Source organism: Leptonotus elevatus, chromosome 10 (assembly GCF_054856555.1).
Source record: "Leptonotus elevatus isolate MCC_2025b chromosome 10, RoL_Lele_1.0, whole genome shotgun sequence".
NCBI classification, from domain to species: domain Eukaryota; kingdom Metazoa; phylum Chordata; class Actinopteri; order Syngnathiformes; family Syngnathidae; genus Leptonotus; species Leptonotus elevatus.
The window spans coordinates 21,103,858-21,129,684 of NC_141248.1; the positions used below are offsets into that span (position 1 = coordinate 21,103,858).

Below are 25,827 nucleotides of genomic sequence, written 5' to 3' on the forward strand. Positions count from 1 at the left end.
TTAGCAATGATATGTAAAGCTTAAAGTCTACTAATCACTACTCACATGTTTTTTTACACATCATCTTCCAATTGGCCAGCCAACAAGGTGGCACAGTATGGATTACATATGTCTGCATGGGTCAAAGAGTACACAAACAAGATGGTTGTGAATGAGTATTGCTGTTAAGGCCTAGATACACCAATCCGACATTGCCCCCCACCCCCCCCCCCCACCCCCTGTGGTGTCGGCCGACGTCGACATGCCGCGTACAAAAATGATGTAAATACACACAGCACCGACCGAGACTATTACGTACCTTCAGCGCATGCGCAAGAAATAATTCCCCTCCATACCATTGGCGGCGGTAGTCATTATTCCTAAAGGCAACCAGAAACCTCTTTACGGGGACGGGATATAAAAACGTAAACAATGCAAACTGGTTATTTTTTCTATCATGATGTCCTCCAACGTGAATGAAACCCTTCGGCTTTTTGCACAGTATCGTATATAAAAATAATGTCATGCCATAGTTTGGCTTTCGTATCTTTGTCAGCAAACCTTTTAACAGTAATATCATACAATGCCGGTCTCTCTTAAACCAAAGAGACAAAGTCATCTTCCCACTGACATTGTACGTTCAAATATGGAGGGTACAGCAGGGTGAGGATGCGAACAAAAATTTTGATCAAATGCCCTGCCGCCGATTTGCTGGAAAAATGGTCAGTGGTCAAAAGTGGAACGTCTAGCCATGAGGGGAAGAGGTAGTGGACTGAACATTGTCTCATGGCCAGTATACATTTTTAAGACCCACAAGTCCCAGTTCAGATACATTTTTAGGGCACCGCTCCTTTCAGTTCTGTTGGAAACGGCGTCAGGCTCAAAATAACTTTTGAGGATGCTACCCAGTGCAGCGACGACATTTTTGGTACTTGGTATTGTGGTCATTGTCCAGTTTGGCAATCCAATGGACTCAAATCTGATGTGACTACTGACGTGTGACTCAACGCATTGTATCCATTTGGAATCGTGTAAGCCACTGGCTTTGGTGGTGAATGTCACTAGCGCATAAACATGTTTTTGTTATGAGTCCCATTGTTCTCGTCAGCATTGCTGACATACGAGCGTCCTGCGGAGATCACGCTGGCTTGCTTCAGTTTGCAGCTCGAGACAAAATGTTTCCTCGGCGAGTCTCTGCGGGTGGCCAGCTAAATCTGAATTGACAAATACATGTTTCTTGACGCTTGATTGTGAAATGATCATTGAGTGGCGAGTGAAAGGGGTTCCCGGGATATTGCTGGCACACATGAATCATGGACAATTTTCAACATAAGCGAGAAGATGATATCTATGTCGCATTTGATGCAGTGTTGATTGGGTTTATTAGGCATTTAGTGATTGAAAAGTAGATTTACATTCCTATTAGAACTAGTTATGTTCCAAAGTGGTTTAGCAGTTCATTTTTAGTAGACTTGCAAATGTACTGTTGTTTGAATTAATAACAGAGGCAGAAGGCAACCAGCATGTAAGGGGGAGTGTCCAGTTTAATGTCGAAGCCTGACTGCAGTTATTGCCTTGTAAGGTACCAATGGGGGTGGCGCCTTTTAAGTCAACCAAGTTTATCGTCTTTTAAGGGGGTATCAGAGGCGTAGCAGAGGTAGAACACTCAAGAATATTCCCATTTGCGTTAAAAATCAATTGTTGATGTCGCATGCACCTAATTATCTCAAAGCGGCAAGCCACATCGGCTTTGTGAATGTGAATGCATGTATAAACCCATGGATAGTTGTTCAAATGAGGCCAGACAACTGTTTCATCAAAAAAACGGTCACAGGTAACAGGTCATCCATTTTTGGTTGATTTGACTTGACTTGAGGTAGCCATTTTAGGCCAATTTCAACTCGTACTTTGATATAGTCCTACTAAGCAGTTCAGTCAAATACGACGAGAAGTTGGAGAGCATTTCTGTCTATACCATCTAATGTCGGCAGAGGGAGCTTCTGCCTCTCCTGCCTGCCCTGACCGCAACAGGAACAGGAAGTCATCCAGTTTGTGTTGAACAGCAATTCTGTGTCAATTTCAGGTCTCCTACTTTCACAAATTCCTGGTAATTTGCCAAAAGAAGCCCCAACCGAAACCAGTTCTCGTAGAAGTTGACCTGAAATTATCAAGTGTTTCTGCCTACGCCATGTAAAATTGGCAGAACCTGGCGTCAGTTTGCTAAGCATTTGATCAATAGATTTGAAAAAGGAGGTGCATTCACAAGCTTGCAGCTTCAATTTACATTATTCCTTACAATCCAAGAATCTTCCATACTGAGCTAGTGCCGTCCTAACAAAAGACTTAAATTAAAAAAGAACATGTCTATATTGACTGTGTCAATGGGCTTAATACACACTGTAATTCCCCCCTTATGGGACACAAAGTCAGTGTAATCCTCCCATGACGGCCGGCTGCTTTGTGACGTGGGCGGCATTGTCAACTAGGCGGGCCCGTCTGAAGCTCTAATCCACATCTGGATGAGTCAGCCCAGCTGTGGATCAGAGCGCTGCTTCCTCCGGCGAAGACACAAAGAAAAACGACTCAGCAGAATTACCACGCGCACCCTTTTCATTTCGGACGTGTGGGAGGTTTCCAAATAAATAAATCATATCTGGAAGGGGGGGGTATAAAACAAAACAAACAAAAAACCTAACAATGCAGAAGCTTTTTCATCGGGTTTGTGAATGTTGACAGCAAAAGCAATTGCACACAGAGTCCCTCCGTTGTGCCTCTCAGGACCGCTCTCTATGTTCTACCTTGATTAAACGCTTCACTCGGCCGGCAGTTAGGCTCATCAATCTGCTGTATGGTAAAGATGGGACCTTTCTTTTTAGTGGCACATCATTACGGCGTGTCTTCAAACAGCACACAGTTATCACAGTGATGAAGCAGAAGACACAAAGTCAAAGCGCATCATTGTTAGCACTCGTACTGTAGCTAACGGTCGTCAGTAGTCGTCAGTACTCTGGGGCACACTTGCCTTTAGGTAAACACAGGCAGTTTCCTGGGACCCTAAGATTTTTAGGGGCCCTCAAACGCCTCATATAATGGATTAATGACGTTTCATCTGTTTAAAGCATCCTCAAGAAGTAATATAATTTTCAAAAATGTACACAGTTTAGTTAAATTTAGTAATAAACAAAGTCTTTGGTGATAAATATTATTCACTGCACAGGGGGAACATACAAACATGCTTCGATAGCTTGAAGGTTAAGATGTCAGATAATTGTAACAGACTTCAAAAGCCGGACAAAGTATCTTAAATTACACACTCACCTTTAGTCAAAATTTAATTAAAGTCTAATGCCGGCGTTTACATTGGGCCTTATATGGGGCATGTTTCAAACTGTTATCGACTGTTAAAAAAAAAAAATCAATAAAAAGAAGATTCATCAGTTGACTCACAATGCTAATGCTAAAACCAATTCTAACGTGATTCTTTGTGTGTGTACGCTGCATAAACAAGTGCCTCAATAAATTAGAATACAATGAAAAAAGTGAAAAATAAAAGTTTAAAAAGTGAAATTTAAATATTACTTTGTATTCACTTTGCAGTGAGTGAAATATTTCATGATTGAGTTTCTTCTAATTTTGATGATTTATATGTAGCAGCTAGAAACCCAAATACACCATCAATATTATATAAGACAGGATTTCCCAAACATTATTGAGCCAAGGCAACTATTTTACATTAAAAAATAATGCACAACACTAAAAAAGCCAAAAAAGGGTCTACTGTTAAGTACAGGGAGTCCTCGAGTTACGTCGTACGCAACCCGTGCCTCGTCCGTAACACCTTCTTTTTTGTTAAATTCCCACAGTAATCACGCCATTTTAAAGTTATTTAAAGTTGTGTTGTTGTTACCTCCACAAACGAATGCGTATCGAGCAGATCGGCTCGCCATCAGGCGCGTCACATTCCCGTGTTTAAGTTTGAATTACAACAGCAATGAATGTCCATGCGGAAACACGAAAAACCGGTTCCGGCTCTTCAGGGTCGCGCACATATGTTTTTTTAAATTACAAAATAGATAAATAGAGTATTTTGATGTAAATATCGACTTTAACGGTGAAATCCAACTCAAGTCAAAACTCGGCTTAGATCGACAGCGTAGGAACGGAACTCCGGCGTAACTTGTGGACTCCCTGTATGCTGAAATAATAATCTTGTCGTCTCAATTTCCTCACAAATTTGCTTAGCATGACATATGGGCTTCGATGCTATTTTCAACCTACAGGGGAAGAAGACATGATAGGCTGTTTTGTATGAAGCGATGCTAAGAGTCTTTCCCATATCAGTTCTGTGACGTCTGTCAGCCTATACAAACCATTTCTAAGGAGAATGCAATATCTTAGAAAGCTCTCATCTGTACAGCTGCCTCAGCCTTGTCTTCCCGTCGCGATTCCCTGTCACTCCCTTTTCACGGCGGTTCGAGTCGTGCAGCGAGATAACATCCATCCGCGCGTTTAATCCCCCCGTGAGCCTTCCACGATGGCAGCCAATTGCTTCTCTAATCAGAATAAACAGATGTGGATGAGCACCTAATTCGCCTTGAGCGAATGCCTGAAATTTGTGGAGTTATTGTGATACGTAACACCAACTCCAAATCTGCCAGAGCATTCGACTATTTGTCATCCTATTTATAGCTACAGTAAATATACACTACCGTATCCTTCGACCGATTATTACCATTGAAACAGCTTTAATTAGGTAGGTTCAATTAATAAGATTGCTTCTAATTTGCAGTAGAGATCCAAGCCTTTGACACAGCATATTTTAACCAAATAATAATGTTATTTTGGAAAAATTTGAGCATTTTTGGAGAAATTTATTATCTATCTAGATAGATAGACAGGCAAACAGACGCACAGACTGATCATTTTCAGGGGGTCCTCGGTTTACAACTTCAAGTTCAACTCAGATTTGTAGTATGAATGGCCTGTGATCAGTCACAAACTTTCACACACACAGCAGTTCAATCATAATTACCATAAATATTTGTATGAAAAGCACTTCAAGGCCATAAATATGGGCTAATCCAATTAAACAAAGTGGACACAATAATAACCGAGTGTGCCTGTTGTGACACCTGACCATGTATTCTTGTGCCGGTGCACAAACTAGTTTCAAGTAATTGCATATCGTTCGTGGCCTCATATAATCGGGACCGTCATATACTGAGAAACCAGTAATGAAAGTTTTTGTTTCCATCTGATATAGTTCAGGAATTGTTCAAATAGGTGAATGGAAACCATTAGCATTTATTGCAAATGTTCATTTGACAGAACGTATTCTATTTAATGACAAGTAAACGTGGTGTGATTATTTTCCCAATTCCAGGAATTGCAGGAAACCCGGTGCTCTTCAACGAAAATGGAGATGCCCCCGGGCGCTACGAGATCTACCAGTACCAGATCCGAAACTTCACGGCAGAGTACAAGATCATCGGCCACTGGACGGATCAACTTCATCTCAACGTGAGTGACGTCAAATGGATTAAAAGTTTCTGTCTCCGCTTGTTCGCTAACTCCTCGCAAATTGCTTGATGGGTGTCATCTTCCGTGTGTAAATATCCTGAGGGCCTCCTTGAATGATTAACCGGACAGAGCGTGATGAAAAGAGAGCCATGACAGACACATTTAATAGCATCTGTGCCCAACAGCGTCATTGACTTCCAAACCGCAACACTGCGGGCTCGGCACGCTGTGATGAAGTGACGGTCTTGTAACAGTAAACGGCATAAAAGGAACAAAACAAATTATGTTTTGACAATATGAAGAAGAGGCCTTAGGCGGCCAAAAAGAGATTAAAGTTGAAAAACACGAAGCAGCTTGGGAGAGAAGCTTTTGTCTTCTGTATTTCTTTTAACAACCTGCTGCTAAACTTCAATTGAGGCGAACGTACCAATTCTAACAGTTGAGTTAGCTTTATTTAATTAGTGTGCTTTGTCTTTTAATTAAACGCCCCTTTACACGCGACTGGCAGCTTATGAAAGAGTGGCAACAATTGGATGAAAGTGAAATCATTAAAGAAACGCTGACTTCTTCGGAATGTCAAATTGAAATTATCTTCACGTTTGTAAAACACACAGGTTCATAAGAGGAACTTGTAGTGGTGTAACACTACATGTATTCATGTTTTTCAGTATGATATGGTTAGGAAAAATAGGCAACATTAAGTGCAACTGCCTCGCGCTTAGGTTATTCGCTAATTGGTAAACAAACACAGTGCAGCCAAGCCTCTGACGAGTAGTAGGAAAGTGATATGACTTACGCCTATCAGTATATCTTATCTAGTAGTGATGCCCCAGAGAGAAAACAATTGTGAGTTCCTGGCAGAGCAAAAAACAAAAACAAAAAACAAGCTGCCTATACTAGTGTCTTCAAATAATTTAACTTTAAGAAGAAGAAAAAAACCTGCTGAATCAAAGGAACTTTTCTTTTGACACGCTTGTTGTGAACAAACACCCACTTCCCTTGAAAATAGAATCAACTGGCATGGGAGCATCAAGAAAGATACTTCCGCATAGCTTAAAGCATCCAAATAAGAATTAACCTTTTGAAACTAACCTTGAGCTCATATTGCTCCACTACGGATGTCTTCATTACTGCAACATGCAGCCAACGTAAACACTATAAGCACCAAACCTACAACAATCAATTTTAATCTGCTTTTTTTGTAGTTTCTCGCCCCTTTCACAATGTTTGTCAGAGCAGATTTTTTTTTTCCCCCATAAGAAAAGTAGAAAGGTACAGTACAGATACTGAATGGGGTGGTGAGGTTAAGCCAGCTTCGGCTCTAATATTACAGACACGATGGCAGCATTGTAAAACTGATTAGTGAAAAGCCAGGATGAAGTCCGAGTTGATCCACAAATTTCTTGGCTTTGGGAGTAGTATCAGAGACAGGACAGAAATGGTATATTGAAGCCAAACTAAAAAGTGTCCCGGGTACCATCATAGACATGACGATGAGGAATTGGAAAATCTAATTTGGGCTTCACCGTATGGGAGTTAGTATCTTGCGGATTTACAGAGCAGGCTGGGAAGTCGAAGTTATCACTCAAGTTTGCTAGCTTTGAAGGTAGCAGAGGTTTAGAAAATGCGTCACATGGATTGTGTGAAGGAAAAACAGAAAGCCAGGAAGGGATGGTGGGAAGTCGAAGTGGATCCATACATTTCTCCAGTACAAGTACAATTGGAATAGTATCAGGGACAGGACAACAACTGTATGAAAGGTAAAAGCACAAACCTTGGACAAGCTTAAAAAGTTTAGCCAATCAACAAAATCCCAGCTTTGGGGGTATCATTGGGCGAAATGAAATTGTTCAAAACCAGGATGGGGTGGAAAGTTGAAGTTGATCCACAAATTTGCTGGCTTTGAAGGGTGCAGCAGATGTGGGACGGTAGTTGTATGAAAAACTATTGCGACTGGGGTGTGAAGTTCAACACCCGAGATTCACTTCTTCCGCCCTCATGTGTTGAAAGCAATTGTAGCAGTCTACCAGTATTGCGTGTCAGACCAGACACTATATCTCGCATCATTGGGTTCTGTATGAAAGGCATGAAAGATGAATAAATTCTCGACTTTTACGTAACCTCGATGTGAAAGCTGCTGAAGTCCGTTTTCCTGTCCCTTACTCCTAGGTGCGTTCTATGCAGTGGCCCGGCGGCGTCCCCAAGATCCCGGCATCAATCTGCAGCCAGGCCTGTCGTGCCGGCGAGCGCAAGAAGATCGTGAAGGGCATCCAGTGTTGCTGGCACTGCGAGCGGTGCGACGGGTACCAATACCAGGCGGACACGTTCACCTGCAAGATGTGCCGATTCAATATGCGGCCCAACGAGAACCACACGGGCTGCGTTTCCATCCCCATCGTCAAACTGGAGTGGAGCTCTCCGTGGGCGGTGATCCCGGTGCTTATCGCTGTGGCGGGCATCATGGCAACCCTCTTTGTAGTGGTCACCTTCGTGCGGTACAACGACACGCCCATAGTGAAGGCGTCGGGACGAGAACTCAGCTATGTGCTGCTTACCGGCATCTTCCTGTGTTACGCCACTACGTTCCTGATGATTTCCACCCCCGACGTGGGGATCTGCTCCCTGCGGAGAATCTTTTTGGGCCTGGGCATGAGCATCAGCTACGCCGCCCTGCTCACCAAAACCAACCGCATCTACAGAATCTTCGATCAGGGCACCATGTCCTTGAGCGCGCCCCGGTTCATCTCCCCGGCTTCGCAGCTTATCATCACGTTCACGCTGGCGTCGGTGCAGCTGCTGGGCGTGTGCATCTGGTTTGGCGTGGATCCCTCCAAGGCCATCATCGATTATGAGGATCAGAGGACGTCTAATCCGGCGATGGCCCGCGGCGTGCTCAAGTGCGATATCTCCGACCTGTCCCTCATCTGTCTGCTGGGTTACAGCATGCTGCTCATGGTCACCTGTACCGTGTACGCCATTAAGACCAGAGGGGTGCCAGAGACCTTCAACGAGGCCAAGCCCATTGGTTTTACCATGTACACCACATGCATTATCTGGCTGGCATTCATCCCCATCTTCTTTGGCACCTCGCAGTCCACAGAAAAGGTAGGAATACAGTTTGTTAAATTTACTTGACCGAAAATCATTTTGCTCCGTTAACGTTTACAGGGAATCCTCAATTTACGACAGTTTCATTCATTTTTCCTTTTTCATTCCGTTTTTAAAAACCCGAATAAGACCCCTGGCTTACCCCTTTCGTAATCGGAATTCTTGTTCATTTAAAGGCTTTCAGAATACCTCAATTGAACACACATGGTCTATTCATCGCTTATTAATATTTGCAAGGAATCTTGGTCTTTGTAGTACAGGAAGACATTACTAATTACAAACCTTGAATACATTGATTTCTCTGCGGCATTTTCACGTTATTTTCTGTCTCTACGGCGAAAATGCCACTGTGTGTATATTTACGTGTATATAAATCCAAGCATCTGCCGTGCAACCCACCGGAAGTACGCAAGCAGTCGCAGCAAAGAACCACACTTTTTGAATCGAGAAGGAAACCGACAATTTAGCGTGGTGAGTGTCACGAATATAATGTAAAAGCAAAAATGACGTCTATTTGCATAAAGATGGGTTTTAATTGGGTTTTCCAATTGAGCACAAGAACCATGTATACAGAATGAGAGTAACTCTGATGGATCAAGCAAATGTTTCAGAAATCGGAATTTTGACCTTAACTCAAATATTGATGCATGTAAACGTGATGAAGCTGTTATGTTGCCAACGGAGGCATAACGCATTCCACTATCTGGCAACAGTTTGCACCGTAAACGACAGATAATTTGGTGCAAATGAGACATTTTCTACTTGGAAATAAGATTTGTTGTAAACAACTCAACGCGTGTACGTTGGAAGCATGCTAATAATTGTTCTTAGCCTCGGGCTGTGCTGCTCTTCTGTTCCGCATTTTAGTTACGCTTTTCCACATTTCCCCCACCCTTTTATTTAAATAAGGCGGTTAAATGGCTTTTTTTAGAAAAAATGTTGGGCTTTAATGCATTCTTGGAATCCATCCCTAGTTCTACCTGCTACAGTTAGGATGAATTTGCATGGTTCACATTTAGAAACGTATTAGATAACTGCTAATGTGAGATACCCCATTTTGTATATCATACAAAACAACACAGAAACCCATGTTATTATTATTATTATTATTATTTTTTTTTTTTTAAGAGTGTATTGTTCATTCGGAAATGTCATCATCATTGCTCTTTATTATTTTGTTATTATTTTTTTATATATATATATATATATATATATATATATATATATATATATATATTTTTTTGTATGTGGGTGAGTACAGAAACCCATGTTAAAGCACCTAGATGTGAACATACCAACAATTTACCAAGTCATAGTATTACAAGCTCATTTGGCATCATACACACTCAAGAATCCACACATCATAGATGCTGCGTGTACACGCCCATATTCCCAAGTCAAATCAATGTTTGTGACCTCGTGAACCAGTAACACGGATCAGATTCCGTGAGGGCTCTGGATGAGCTGCAGGTCAAGAGGGATGCGACAGCAACAGCGACAGCAGCCGTGGAGACAATCCGGGAACGAAGCCAAAGGGGGGTACAACAATAGAATTGTGTCCATCCGATTGAAAGGGGGATTTTTTTTTTGGCCCGGCCTACGAGAGGGGGCTTTGTGCCACAGGACAGCCGGAGACGGAAAAGCCTCGCACTGGCACGGACGCTATCAGGAGAAGCAGCATGGCGTCCGACAAATGCAATAAAATGAATCCTCACCTCCTCCCTTTGGAGATTAAACAAACCAATACATCATAAAAGCAAAAAAGACCCGCTGTGTGCGGCATGTATGTCTTTTCGCTTCCCAGTCTCATCCTCCAAATAATTTCAATAGTGTACAGCAGTGCAGAAAATCTGCATATGCCTGCAGTCGACTAAATGTCATTAATAATGCAGTGTGTGACCGGCAGCGCAATGTCTTGTTTTCATACGCTCGCTGTGAATCTGCATAACAGCTTGTTCGCACACCCACCTGCGGTTAATGCGCTAAAAGTAACGTCTCGTACCCTATCCGGCTGGTTTTATGTTAGCGCTCATCAAACATAGGCGTACGACTAAAAGCAAAGTCAAATGAAAAAAAATAAGTATTTCCCCCCCAGTGAATACCACAACCTTTTATTTAAATTATTCCTTGCTTCTGAAGATTTATCACAGGCGGATTAAGTATCCATTAGGTAGTTTTTTGTGTGTGTTTAAAATAGAAAAACTTTTCATTGTTTCTTCCATAATTCAAAGGAATTGAATTTACTTAGCTGTCTGCAGATGCTTAGAAAGTATGAAGGTCTTAATTTGCCCCCCCCCACCCCAAAAAAAGACAAACAATCCTTAGATGCACTTTTCAAACTGTTCTTTGATTTTACTTATGCCAACTGACAACTAACAAGATGGCATATTAGCAATACATTGCAAGGTGTTTGTGGTCATATTTTGTCAGTGGGAGGTTTTAAATATTGGCAAACAGATGACCAAATCTTAAAAATGTGTGAATCTTCCTCCGTTTAAGACCTTCTTCCTCTTTCTCCTCACGACATTAGTTGTTCATTAGCATTCAAAACGACTTGGCTGTTAAGCAGTCCCACTTTTCTCATTTATAAAGTGTCTTCCATGGCCGTAAGCTATGCTAAGGCAAGAAAAAACCCAAACATCATGTTAAAAAAAAAGAAAAAGAAAGAAAACCTAATTTTAATGGGTCTCATATTGATCGCAGCAGGTAACTAAAATGGTTGAGTTGGGGGGGGGGGGGGAGGAAACACAGGCTTGTTGTTGATTGTACCCTGAAGGGATCCTAGGGACATTTTTGGCCTACTCATTTTCAAGCAATTTGGCTGTGTTGAAAGAATAATTGAATATTAATTTTCAAAAAATTTCATTTCTGTTCCTCTAATAAGCCTGGGGGAAAAAGGTTCCACTGAAAACCATTTGTAGCACAACATTTACCTTATCATAAAGTTAGACATCCTTTTTCAGTAAAATTCCACTTTGGACTGCTGGCTTTCATCTTTGTTATATATATATATGATATATCATATATATATATATATGGCATATATATATATATATATGGCATATATATATATATATATGGCATATATATATATATATATGGCATATATATATATATATATGGCATATATATATATATATATATATATATATGGCATATATATATATATATATATATATATATGGCATATATATATATATATATATATATATGATATATATATATATATGGCATATATATATATATAATATATATATGATATATATAATATATATATATATAATATATATAATATATATATATATGCCATATATAATATATATATATATAATATATATAATATATATATATATGCCATATATATATATATATATATATATATATATATATATATATATATATATATATATATAATATATATATATATATATATATGCCATATATATATATATATATATATATATATATATATATATATATATATATATATATATATATATATATATATATATATGCCATATATATATATATATATATATATATATATATATATATATATATATATATATATATATATATATATATATATATATATGTCCATTAGATGGCGCTCCTTTTTACCATTCAAAGCATGAAGCACAATTTCGCACCTTGTACTTATTTTTCTGCAAGAGTGCCTCACTCCTGACACAACGGCGGTGCTTAATAGTGTGTATGTACAAGGAAAGTGTGTGTGACAGTTTTTGTAGTTAGTGACAAATGAGCGAGGGTATTTAAAGGACATTTTAAGTGTTTTATAGTGACATAAACAGGATGGTTCTTATTTGGGGGGAATTATCTCACGTCAAAGCAAAAACACTCCTCATAACGGTGACGCACGACAGGTCCCGTAAAAGCAGCACACACGCATTGACACATCTCGCAGAGCAATTAAACGCACCACTTCCTTCTGCCACAGTAGCACACTTGAAAGTACGTCCAACCTGACGCCACAGGGAGGCGTTCTCTATTATTCAAGTCGGGACATCTGGGCCCGGTTAGTCGTAAGCGATTGTTTTTTTTTACAGTCGCTTCCGCGACGTCTGCTTACCTGGAGAACGACGGCCTAAATCGGTATTTGACGCACGAGGAGGAGCCACGGAACAAAAGCTTGGGATAGAAGCCCCCAGTACAAAGGGCTCCAAGGCAATCAGCCCGCACAAAGAGGTTCTGCCATTGCCATCAATGGACTGACGTATTGAGCCAGTGATGTCGTTTCTTTACGAAGGCTCGACAAAGTCCACTATGACAAACATAGAGGTTGTGGGGCATGAGTGATCACCGTACATAAATGAACAAATACTTGTCCATGTGAACATGCATAAACAGCCACATTGTATGAATGCTAAGTAATAATTACTAGATTTGCAGACATGGACAACTTTTTATGACAAATACTTTGTACTATACGAATGAATAAAAAGGTAGCAAAGGTAGTTAGCAGCATTATCATTCGGCGACATTATTGAATTTTAAAACTATAAGCATATGTTAATTGTGACACGATAATGTAGATGCGGATATGAATAAAAGGCAGCAACATCAGTCGGCAGCATTGTGTAGATTGTTATTGAATTTTAATAGCAACTCTATATGCTGATGTGAACAACACTACATGAATAAATATTACAAAGAAGTGAATGTGAACAAGGCAGCAAGAATAGCCACATTCCATACATTATTTTGCTGAATTATAATATAGTGCATACTCTTATGCAGATGCGAACGGCAACATGATGGTACAATGTGAAATATTACGGTACACATACTCACGGTTCAGGGGTTCTCCCATTTTGTCCCCATTTGTTATGAAAACACTCATTGAAGATGAATTAGCATTTTATTTTTAGTTTTAATTGTTTGAAAAATTTGGCGGGTTAAAAATAGTTATACCCATTTTTATTCGAATTTTCAAGAAATGTGAAAATAAAACTGAATGGAAACGCTAGAATATCGAAAAAGGGCCAAAAATTCGCAAATAAAGTTTTTACGCTTCAAGGGGGAGGATTTTAAAGTATATCGAAAAAAGGAAAATGCGAATTTTGGCTATGGAAACAGGTTTTGCGAATAAACGCTGACAAGACCAGATTTACGTCGCACGGTTTGACCGGGTATTAAGTCACACATGCTTTTGTAAACACAAGCAAAGGCGGACGATTAAGTAAGGTTTGTTTGGGAGGACAACGAAACAAAAATATTTTTGGAATTAATTAAAGAAGCAAATAGTAATGCTATTTTAGATGGAAAACAGCAAAGAAACACTACGGTTTATTAAGAATTACAAAAGCAAACTCATACAATGTCATCGCACGGTACAGTTGCTTCCTGTTGTTGTTCTTTTAAATTACTGGTGGATCACATCTCTGGTGTATAGCGCCACCTACAGCGGCTGTAGGTAACAGATGGAAACAGTCACATGTCCGTTTTGCACATTTTCAGTAAATTTGCTTAAAATTTTTGAAACAATTGAATGGAAACCCAACTATTGACATCGCTGGCATCGGGCCAAAACCTCATTAGTCATATTTTGGCAAATTTCATATTCTTTAAAAAATCTATACTTTTGGTCAGTCCGCACGTGTGGGTGTCATTTTGAATTATTGACCAATCTTAAGTGTTGAAAATGGTTAGCTTTCTTTGATGAAGCAGGTTAAACAAGCATGCCGTTTTCGGTGTCTCCTGAAAAGTGACAATTTTGGAGGTACAAGGTTTCGGCCCCGACGTCAGCGATATATGTTTTTCCAAAATATTGGTGGCCAAACAAACTATTAATGGCTGTATTTTGAGTTAATTGGGGGAACAATAAATTTACACTTTTGTATAAGATGTACTTTTCATTGTGCCAAAGTCATTTCTTCAGTGTTGTCCCATGATAAGATTTAAAAAGTCATTAAATTAAGAATTAAATATCTGAAGAAACGTGAGGGGTGATACTATAATTGTTATTAGTGACTTGAACTAAACCGTCAAGGCCCTATTGCACTCTTTGCACACTGAGACTCGTCAGCCTGCCTCAGGGCAGCTGTGGCTACTTAAGTAGCTTACCGCCACTCCACCACAGTGTGATTAAATACATATAAATCGAATGCAGTATTATTATTATTATTATTAAGACCGATATTGACATTTGTTTCAGCGATGTCACCCCACTGTTTCTTGCTTAAAACATCTTAACTGAAAATTTACAGTCTTTTGGTAGTTCCAGTCAAGGAAAAGAACCAGTTCAGACAAAAACTTGACAACGCTTCAGATGTTCTGACGTTCTTGTGCTCGGATTACCTGCTGCCAGCACTTCTGTCCCTCACTTTGTCTATTTCCCGCACTGCCATACGTGGCATTATTCACAGTAATGTCCCAGCGGCCCAATAAGGCATAATGGAGATTGATGCGGGCAAGTACAGAGAGCAGAGCGACATCTTTATCCCCCCCCCCCCCTACTTTTTTTTTTCTCCCAAGAGCAGTTGTTGCGCTCATTAGCCCCCCGGCACAGGACTAGCCACCATCCCGCACCCCCTGTTCCCAACCACATCTGGAGCTTTGGGCCGGAAACCCCCCACGAGTGCGCCAGTCAAGGGTGAACAGGCTGTTGAACTAATCAAGGCTAAAGAACTGTGATCTTTACAAACGACGGTGCACTAGCTCTATTATGGTGTCTCCTGAGGCTTCTATTTGTTTATTAGCTTAATGAGAGCACCCCCCCCCCCCCCCCCACGGCAACCCACCCCCCTCGTGCTCCGCAGTGCGCTGCGTAACAACATGGTGGGATGGGTTAGAAAATCATCTGATGGTTTTGAGATACTCTCAAGGGGCGTCGGTTAAAATAGTATCTATTTACAATTCTCAACTCTCAAATTACGCTCGCATTAGCGGGCTTTTTTTTTGTGTTCATTTTGTGGTGCCGCATTGTGAGGACGCTAATGAGCAAATTTCACACAAGCAGGGGACTGACCTCCTGTTGTTTCCTTTTTCAATCAATTGAGTCGTGATGCGTTGCTTCAGGTTTTTTGTTATCTGGAAAAAAAATAGGCAATTGTTCCTGTGGGCAGTATTTTACTTTGAAATGGCTTGGTCAGTACCATCAAAAAGCCCAAAACGGGTCACAATACCGCCCAAATCTAATTCTAAAGAGAAAAAGATATTGCTGACATTACAAAACTAGGAAATGCAGTTTCTGTAGAACTTGTATGTTCATGCTGTAAGAATTCATTGAAATTTAGTGAATATAAATAAGAAAGACTGCATTATGTACATATATAATGACAGTGGAGAAAAAGCCCTGAGGAAGACTGATAAGGCTTTTATATATTTTTCCGTATTTTGGTAGAATTTCTGAGGAGAACTGATAAATGCAAGCATGCTAGCAGTTTGTATGCTAGCATGGGCAACGTGGTATAGTACAGGAAGCACAACGGCAGGTTGATAAGGGCCGTACAACTTTTCCTGTATTTCGGTGCTATTTCTAATGAGTATTTATTGATCAAATGCTAACATGATAATAGGTGGTTTGCTAACATAATGCTAGATAGAGATAACAACAGGAGTACAAATAAACACAATTCGACATGCTAACCTGTAGCCTTGTTGATTTTTAATTAGATGAAATTCCAAGTGACAAGTGATTCTAACTGATCCAAAGTAGGCAGTTATTTTAGTATGCAAGTCCACGTCCTACCGCTCGCAATTAAGTTTCACGCACGAGCTCTAAATGCAAATAAGCGTGTACATTATTAATGCTGTTTACAAAAAAGGAACAATGGCGTAACCCTGAGAAACCAGCGACAAAACTTTATGTATGTGACCATCATACCTTGCTGATGTTCATCAATAGTTGATACAACAACATACACAAAGCAGTAAAAAATCCCTGACACTTTGAGAACAGGTTTGTCAGATATCATTCAAATCAATATCGATCAAAAATCAATAGCCTTTGCAACACTGCCATGACAAAGTTTTTGCCCCAAATTCGAGCTTTAAACAAATGTGTACTAAAATGTAAAAATAATGACCAGGACATGTAGACAGCGTTTGTTTATCAGCAAAAAAAAAAAAAAGTTGATTAATTGTTGAGTTATTCTTTAAGCATCGCCCACCTGTCCAGGACATTTAATGTCAACTACTGTGCTGTGGCATATTGGTCTGCTGTGAGAGATTTGGCACAGGAAGTGATCTAATATGACAGAATTTGAACTGTGACCCTAACTAATTTCCAAGCAAAGAGGCGACACCGGGGACGCCTGTCCAAATTGGCCGAGAGGAGCCCCAGTTGTGTTGGCTAGCAGCTGGAGGCTTTAAGTGGATATATTTTCATGGCTGCGAAAAGTAAGCATGGGTAGGCTTGAGAAAGATGTGTGGTATTTGATTGACAGTTGATTGACATAATTTTGACTAATATGCCACAAGCATAAGTTACACTTAGTACAAATTCCGGTTACGTCGCCACGGACCCTTTTTACTAGCTTTAAAGTTGATGACTGTCTCTGTTTATAGGACTAACAGCTTGAGGTTCAACAGTGTGAGTCCATAAGGGACCGGTAAAGCGGTCCATGGCCGTCCCACCGCACATCTGTCAGGGGAACACCGCAGCTGCTTCTCCGCCGTCCATACGGTTACGCTCCACTTCACCACCGTGCCACCGTTCACACATGCTACGGCGGAGACGTGTGGCCGCTCGGCCACAGACTGGCTCATAATAAGAAAACATTAAAGCCCAGCGCGCATGTGGGGGTTTTAAATGTTACGTAGCTTTGATGAAGGGGTTCGTAGGGAGGGGGGTCTGACAGCAGGAGGTGAAAATGCACCCAGTGAGGAGGAAAAGCTTGCACTTTGAAGGGAAAATGTGATCAAATATTTACACATCATGGTGAAAATCACATGCATGCCACTAGTGTCAAGTCCACGAGTGCATAATTATGTACTAGTGGACTCCAATAGGCATATAATAAGGACTTGGATTTATAAACAATATAGTTCATTTGATTTTATGCTAAACAAGATGAAAAGATTCTGCATAACACATAATGGCGTAAGACTGTGGAACAGACCGAGTGTGGAATTAAAACAATGTCCTAGCACTTAAAAAATAAATTAAAGCAAATTATTTTTACAAGATACACGGAGGAATGGGCCTGAGTTTTTATTTTTACTTTTGTGTATATATATATATATGTGTGTGTGTGTGTGTGTGTGTGTAATTTTTTGGGGAGTATAGATATTGGAGTAGGATTAAATAAGTATTTTACTTCTTCCTACTCCTTTTTGAACATGTTAATAATGATAGATTATTATTTTTTTGCCTTCATCAGTGGGTTTTTTTTTTTGTAGTGTTTTGATTTAGCTGTTTCTATGTTTTTATGTACGAAATAAAGATGTCAATCAATCAATTGGTGATTTTTGGCGATATAACAAATGTATTAAAGTGGTTGCTTCAGTACTGCGAATGTCCTCAAGTGGCCCCACCAGAGCCCAGACTTGAATCTGATTGAACATGAGAGATCTGAAAATGGCTGTGCAACCCACACTCCCCGAGGAAGGAGCTAAATGAACTTGAGGCTGTAGTTTCTACCAAAGTTGCATTAACAAAGTATTGCGCCAAGGCTGTTAATACGTATGTACATGTGATCTGGATTCATTTAAAAATCATAAAATAAAAATGTTGTCATTATGACGTGTTGTCTTCTTTCATTGACCTTTTTTTATGCTTTTTTTTTTTTTTTTTTTTTTTTTTTTTGCTGCTAGATTGACAAAATGAGCCAAATGACGTGAATTTGCGTAAAACTAAAACAAACAGGGCAGTGCTGGCCGGTTTAGTCTTTGTCGATCCATCGTGGCCGAAAGTACTACAACAACAGCTTGGCCGACAAACGGGTCATTGGACCCACTAATGAGAATCCAACACAGCAGCTGTCACATGCAGGGCGCCGGCCACTTGGCCCCCGGAAACATTCCCAACACACAAGCCAAAGAAGCTAAAGAGTTAACGCGGCGCGTTTGTTTATCCCCCCCCACAGATGTACATCCAAACCACCACGCTGACCATCTCGGTGAGCCTGAGCGCTTCCGTGTCCCTGGGCCTGCTCTACATGCCCAAGGTCTACGTGGTCCTCTTCCACCCCGAGCAGAACGTACCCAAGCGTACGCGCAGCCTCAAGGCCGTGGTCACCGCCGCCACCATGTCCAATAAATTCAACCCCAAGGCCGGACTCAGGCCCAACGGCGAGGCCAAGACGGAGCTGTGCGAAAGCTTGGAAACACAAAGTAAGTGCTTGAATAGATTATTTCCTTGTTTTGTCCTTCACAATGTGAATCCAATTGATGCGCAAATTGGAAGGAAGGGAGTTATTTAATACTCGAGCGACTCCGCTAAACTGCCACTATTGTTAATTTAGCCCGCTTCGGGCATTGTTTTCAAGTCATTACAAGGACGGATTACGATTGTTAACACCCACCATGTTCAATATTCGACACACAACAAACATCATTCTGTTACAGCGAACCCCCGTTACTGTGCACTACGGAGATCAGTAAAAAAAATGTGGGGGGAAAATGGACACCCACTGATAATGATAAATATATCCATAGTTTAAACAATGAACTGGGATCCCAAAACATTTTGTCTTTTCAAGTTGATCATACATCATTAACATTCAAAGTAAATGGTTTAACGTTGATTACATTTCAATTAAATGCATCACAAGTGCTCACGTACGTGCAATTGTGTTGAGGACTTCCCATAGTTTATAATAATTCAGGCTAAATTTAACTCCTCCCCAACAAAGAAAGATCTCCTGCTGTATCCCTTCCCAAATACACCAATTACTACTTTCCTATTATACAGGGCTTTGGCACCATCTTGTGGCTTCTAACAAAAGAGCACGAAATTACACAAATAAGTGGGTCTTTAGTTCCAACTAATAGTTGATGTTTAAAAACAAAAGTGAAATTATGAATAGCAAACTGCAAATATGCGGGGATTATTGCAGCAGTGGGAGACAATTTGCCCAAAATTGAATGTCTGTCAAAAGTCTGATTGGAATGGCCACTTCAACTTAAGTAGGCTAGAGCACACCAAGAATTTAGGAAATTGGATGATGGGTTGCGGCGAAATTGAGTTTATTGTATCAGAATATATAATATAATATAATTTTGTAGATTATTTCAGTTTTTTGAAAATCAGGTAAAAAAAAACACACCTTCAAATTAGAGTAAAACAGTGCAACATGTTTATATCTCAATACATCTCCTCTGCCTTTTCATTTCATCTGCTACTCGGGGATCTCCTTCGCCGCTTGGCTGGAAAGATTCAGTTTGAAATATCCACTAATAAGTCACAGTTTGACTGCAAATAACTGCGAATTGAAAAGCCAAGGTACACTGTATTGGTGTCATAGAATTAAAAACGAAGATATCAGAGGTCACATGTCAAAGAGTGTCACATTTGCTCCAGTTTGATGGGTAACTGGTCCTTTTGCTCCAACAATCGGTGCGAAGCCTCAGATAGCCTGAAGCAATTTATCCCGATGGGATTGTTGTCACGGGGGTGCTGCGCGGCGCACAGCTATTTGAATAAGCGCCATTCGTCACTGTCATCGCCAGCGTGGATTTACGACTTGATAAAATTGAAAAATTCTTGTTGGCTCTTGCCAAGTAGCTGCAAATGTTTTCAGTGTTGGGATTTATCGCCGCCATGTCAGCGGATTGGCTAACACCGTCAACGGGGACAAGCAGAAAAGCCTGAAGGAAATTGAGGGGATTTACGGAATAAACTGTTCAAATAAAGCAGGATGCAAAATGCTAAAAAACTGTACGTGTGTACCGAGCTAAACGAAGATGTGACCAGACAACAAAAGCAGGATAGCACACAGCAAATCGGTCAGTGTTAAATTTCTAGTGTTCGGTCAAATATGCAGTCAGCAGTGTTCTTCTGTTATAAGTTACACTGTCAGAGTAAATTTTCTTGAGTGTTGGATATTGGGTGTAACCTGAATAGCACTACCTTGAGTGTTAAATTGCGACATTTCAATAGCGATACAGCCAGTTGTTGTCAGGACGGCATGGATTAGTGATAGAGTCGTCTGGCAACCATGAGAGTGTGGGTTCGATCCCAGGGCAGCGTGACTATGTCAAAGTATCCTTGAGCAAGATACTCAGTTGCTCTTGATGCCGTGTCATCATTAGTCAAAGTGTAAAGCGCTTTGAGGGCCTTTTAAGAAGGAAAATATCTAATAAATGAAGTACCATTTACCAGAGTAAAGTGTAGTTTGAGTTCAATTGTTAACACTAACACAAGTGCAATGCACTTATAAGTGTTTAAACACTAGAGTTAAATGTTTAACATTGACACCAGTGTAGAGTACTTTCAACACTACTCAGTGTTTTAGTGTGGCCTTTTAACACTATCCAGTGTTGGAGTAACACTGGTTAAGTGTGAAAAGTGTCAGATTTACACTAATTGGTGTGGACACAATTCAACACTTTTCTAGTGTTAGATTTAACACTCTAAGTGTTAATCTAACACTGGCGATTTTGCTGATGTTTCCTTGCTGTTTTCCAGGTTTCTCCACAAAGCAGACGTACATCAGCTACAGCAACCACGCCATCTAATGGACGCCTCAAAGTCAAGTTTAAGTCACCATCTTTCAAATTCAGGATTTCCACCTGATCGGCCTGTCAGGGGTGTCATTTTCACACGGATGGAAATCATGGGAGCGTGTTTCTTCCCAACACGATGACTGCAGGGAAGCACTTGTGCGGGCGGAACAAATGTGAGGTATCATCTTGTGTTGTAAAAAATAAATAGATAAATAAAAATACTGCATGAAAGGCCACCTGGAGACTGAAAGATGGAAGCATATCCTCTGATTCATCTGAGTAGCGATAGTCTGACGGTGAACTCAAATGCCAAAAATGTGCTCGGGTCTTGTCGGTGTCGTCTGCCAAGTGGCATCAGACTCTTCTAACGTGAAATAATCCGACGTCGAAACGGCAAAAACATGGGGGGATTCCTGCCATGTTTACTCCAGTCAAAGTCAACCAAGCGCCAAATCTGCATTAAGGCTTCCCCCGATAATTTGCTGAGTTCTAAAAACCGAGTGTGTCGTGCATGATAGTCCTAACATCATGTGTTGTGTTGTTGCTGTATATTCGGAATGCGTTTTGACTCGGTTGTACACTCAAAAAGGTCTCATGAGTGACTTTTTCCGTACGTAACAAGCAGCGATCCCCCTCCAAGAGGTCCCCACTGCCATCTTGCCCTCCTTGTACGTGCTTCATTCAGCAAGACGGATCTTTCCGGAAGGGTTCGAGCTTCTACGCCCCCCGCCCCCACCACCACTGCCAGCAGCCATTTCCCTCAGAGGGTAAAAAAGCCTCGCTGTACAGATCCATTAAGAGGAGGAATTAGGATGAAGTATGCCCTTGAGAGCAACCCGCCGAACGCCCCTCAAGGTGATATCCATATATCCCTAATGGGAAACCATACTTAGAAAATTCATTACGAAAGGCTCCGTGTCCTCCGCGGGCACTCTGGTGATAAAGAGGAGAAAGGAAGTTGCGTTTTTTTTCCCTTTCAGATATATATATATATATATATATATATATATATATATATATATATATATATGGTTTATATTAAAGAAAGCATTTATCTATTAATGAACAGATGAATCATGAGATCTTGGGGGGGGTCGTCATTTGTGTGTCGCTTTTTCAGGCCTCGCTCGCTTCACAGCGTTTGTTTCGGAGAACTCGATTCAATGTGATTAAATAGATTGGTAATGTCTGCTTTCTGTTCCCACAACATATAAAAAGAAAGAAATGTGTAAACAAACAAAAAAATACAGTGCCTGGTTTATCTGATGTATTTGTAAAAAAAAAGAAGAAAAAAAACTAAAGTGTGTGAAGCATGTTTATTTTTTTTATACCAAATTTTATTTCTATTAAAATGTTTTGAAACACAACTGCTACTAATTATTTATTAATTTGTGTAATATGAAAGTTTGGTCAGACAAAATCTTGTGGGTGGATATGTCTATCTCAACAGGATGTACAAAAACGTGACATTTTGGTCAGCAGCTTTTTGGTGAATTGCAGGGCTTGGGAAAATAAATCTAGATAAAAATGGCTCAAAAGTCAAATGAAAACTTGTGAATTTAAACAACAGTGTTTTTTTTTTTCTTCTTAACCACGTGCAGCTGTTGGTTTTCATATTGGTGACACAATGCCCAGAAACTCACCAATCAGCATTTTATGGACCAACACGGAATTGGGAGGACCTCTGTTACAAAAGGACACATGGGAAAATCCAGATGACCCATACCTGAAAAGATTTAGGTTAGACACAGCCATTTTGGGAGAGAATTGCTTTTGGAGGAAATGTGCCTCAAATTTTGGACAAAAATTTGGTTGTCAAACAAAAAAGGATTCTGGGAAAACCTGCCTCAAAAGTCAACCAAATACTTTGAAGTATATAAAAAATAATAATTCTGGAAAAACGTATACTGTATATCTAACAAAAACAACAACAATATATATACATATATATAAAGTCAAACGAACAAAACGGAGAAAATATGGTTTAAAAGCCACTTTAAATACAAACAATACATAAAAAAAGTCTAGGTGGGGAAAACATGTCTCAAAAGTCTAACATAAATTTGGAGTTTAACTAAACCATTTGTCAAAACATGCCTCACAAGTAAAAACCACACTGTAAACAAACAAAAATCTGCAAAAACATGCCTCAAATCACACAAAATGCATCATTCATCATCAAAATGTTTGTGGCTGCCTGCTGCTTCAAATTCCTCTGCTATTATTTTGAAATGGGAACAACTTGGAAGTCAACTTTGGCCCATTCACTGTTTGTTTGCATGAGAGTGTGTGTTTTGATTGGAAAAGTCCTACTCTGCCAGCTTTCAGATAAAAGGGGGAGAAAGAGCTGCGTATTGCCACAATTGCCGGTATTATAGCACGTAATGGCCAGTGAATCACGCCACACCTCCTTCAACCTGGCAATCATATATATGCTCAAAAATATGGCCGATTTTCCAGAGAAAGTTCAATAATGCAGTATGTTCCAACTGGTAGAAAATGCAGAGTAAAAAAAAAAAAAAACCTTTGAAGAAGACTTCAAGATGACTCAAAGAGGTTTCCTTTTCTTGACCAAGCTATTTGAAAAATATGAATATTTCTGAGTTTGCTCAAGTTTTTATTTATTCCTATGCACAATCTGCCTAAAGTGTCATTGGCTGCTTTTACAGGCTCAGTATGCAATCATTGGCTGGTCTTGCATGTCAATCATTCTAGCAACACTAAAAGTAGGCATGTCGAGACAAAAATAATTTGCAGCTCGTACTACTGTTTTTACTATTCTTAAAAAAAAAGCTCTTATTTTTGCCACATTATCATTACATATCAGAAAGAAGCTGGCTTTGTTTGAATGCCACATAAAAACAACTAATAACTCTAGATCAGTGTCTACTAGATATGCATCTGTCCTGGTTGCTAGGCAACAGGAAGAAACTCTGGCTGACACCATGGAGAAGTGTGGCAACAACTGGCGTCGTGCATTTCGTATTGAATCCATGAAGTTCTTACACTCTACATTGTTTTCATTTGAAGTGGACCCATCATCTTCAAAAACATTTCCCCAACTAACTAATTGTGGTTTATTATCGCAAAGCAATGACTTGCAGGAGCATCTGGCACTCTCCTTGCATCAGTGTCCAGGGACAAATGCAGAGACTTCCGGTTTAGGAAATTGAGGCACTAAAGACACTGCACGGCAGCACAGGAATGAGATACATGCCAAGAGGGAGGAAAAGTCAAAAATCCAGTATCATCGTCAACAACAAATCCAACTTTGAAAACCGTCAAAATGACGGTTGTGGGATATTTTAAACATGAAAGACATCATTCTAAAAAAAACGTCTCTGATTTTCTGACTACTACTTGTGGTTGGAGGTGCTCTTATTACAACTAAAGCCTGCTCAGCTGGAATAAACATTTTTATTTTGTAAAAATTTACCAAATGCGACATCAAATGTGGCGTTGTCCATTCCTGCTGTAAATAAACGTAGATGGGTCCTATTATGACAGACAGTCCGCCCAATTTGGAGTCGATCTGTAAAGTGGTGTCGGGTGCCCTATTTTACAGAGGGGAAAGTTGCAAAATAATGTCAAAGTCTGCAAAAAAAGAGAAAAGTTGTCTCATAATCAGCACTGACTCCTAATATGATACAACTTCAATCGCCGCAGTGCGTGTGGAAAAGCCGTCATCAGGCCATGAACGCTCGCCAGACTGAAAGAGAGAATGACAAAGAGTGTCGTGTCCCCTCACTACTCTTTCAATATACACCTGAAGTTCATACACGTGGCTTCGGGTGACAGAATGGGCACAGGCGGCGCGCCTCCGTCTCGGACGGAGCACCAACATTTCCAGAGTTGGAGAGGCGCATTGCATTAATAAGTGGCTGGCGGGTGCTTTGAAGGGAGCTCTCAGCCGTGCTCTTTGTGTACAACCATAAAAAGAGCCGGCTCCAACCGTGAGAAAAAAAAAAAAAGTGGCTGCATCTGGAGGCGGTGTAGCGGGCCGACACATGACTGAACGCGTCCGCGGCTCTGTGGTAAGCAAGCGATGGAGCTTAAGAGGAAAAAGTGAAGATGCTCACTGACTCACTTTCTATCTTTTAGCTTTTGTCTTGGGTGGTAAGGACGTACACGAGATCAGAGGCGTCGCGCGCACAAGCGATGCTGTTGCTAGGAAACAGTAGCTCATGAATATTCTGTGCGAATAATATACGCACAATCAAAAGGAATACGATAATTTGAACGCATAAAGGTGGCAAAATATTGAAATTCGTCATTCCTCTTCAAATATAGGAAGGCACCACTCTAACTACGCTACAACTATAAATAGTAGTATTTGACTTTTAAACTTTTGTAAGTAAAACTACGCCAAAGAGCTAACACTACTCCTGCACAAATAATTAACTGATATATATATATATATATATATATATATATATATTTAGACAGGTTCTAATTGAGCCCGAGGGAGTAGGATAGTAGCAGGTTCAAGACTGACACATGGCTAACATGCGTGGTGGTGTGTGAAAGTAGGCCATGCTAACAAGCAGTGTGACAGTAGAGCAGTGCTTTTACATTTTCCTCTGAGCTCAC

General features: G+C 40.3%; 1 protein-coding gene and 1 long non-coding RNA gene across 2 annotated transcripts in view; one reads left to right on the top strand and one right to left on the bottom strand.

Annotated features, from left to right (window-relative positions):
* The window catches only part of LOC147167572 (metabotropic glutamate receptor 4-like), a 140,698-nt gene extending 118,094 nt beyond the window's left edge, over positions 1-22,604 (top strand). Inside the window, exons 8-11 of the mRNA XM_086088122.1 lie at positions 5,363-5,499; positions 7,669-8,604; positions 18,657-18,903; positions 21,200-22,604. Coding sequence (XP_085944248.1) covers positions 5,363-5,499; positions 7,669-8,604; positions 18,657-18,903; positions 21,200-21,249 — 1,370 coding nt within the window. The 3' untranslated portion in view covers positions 21,250-22,604. The remainder of the gene's footprint in view (positions 1-5,362; positions 5,500-7,668; positions 8,605-18,656; positions 18,904-21,199) is intronic.
* The window catches only part of LOC147167573 (uncharacterized), a 158,885-nt gene that overhangs the window by 33,131 nt on the left and 99,927 nt on the right, over positions 1-25,827 (bottom strand). The gene's annotated exons all lie outside the window — the stretch shown is intronic.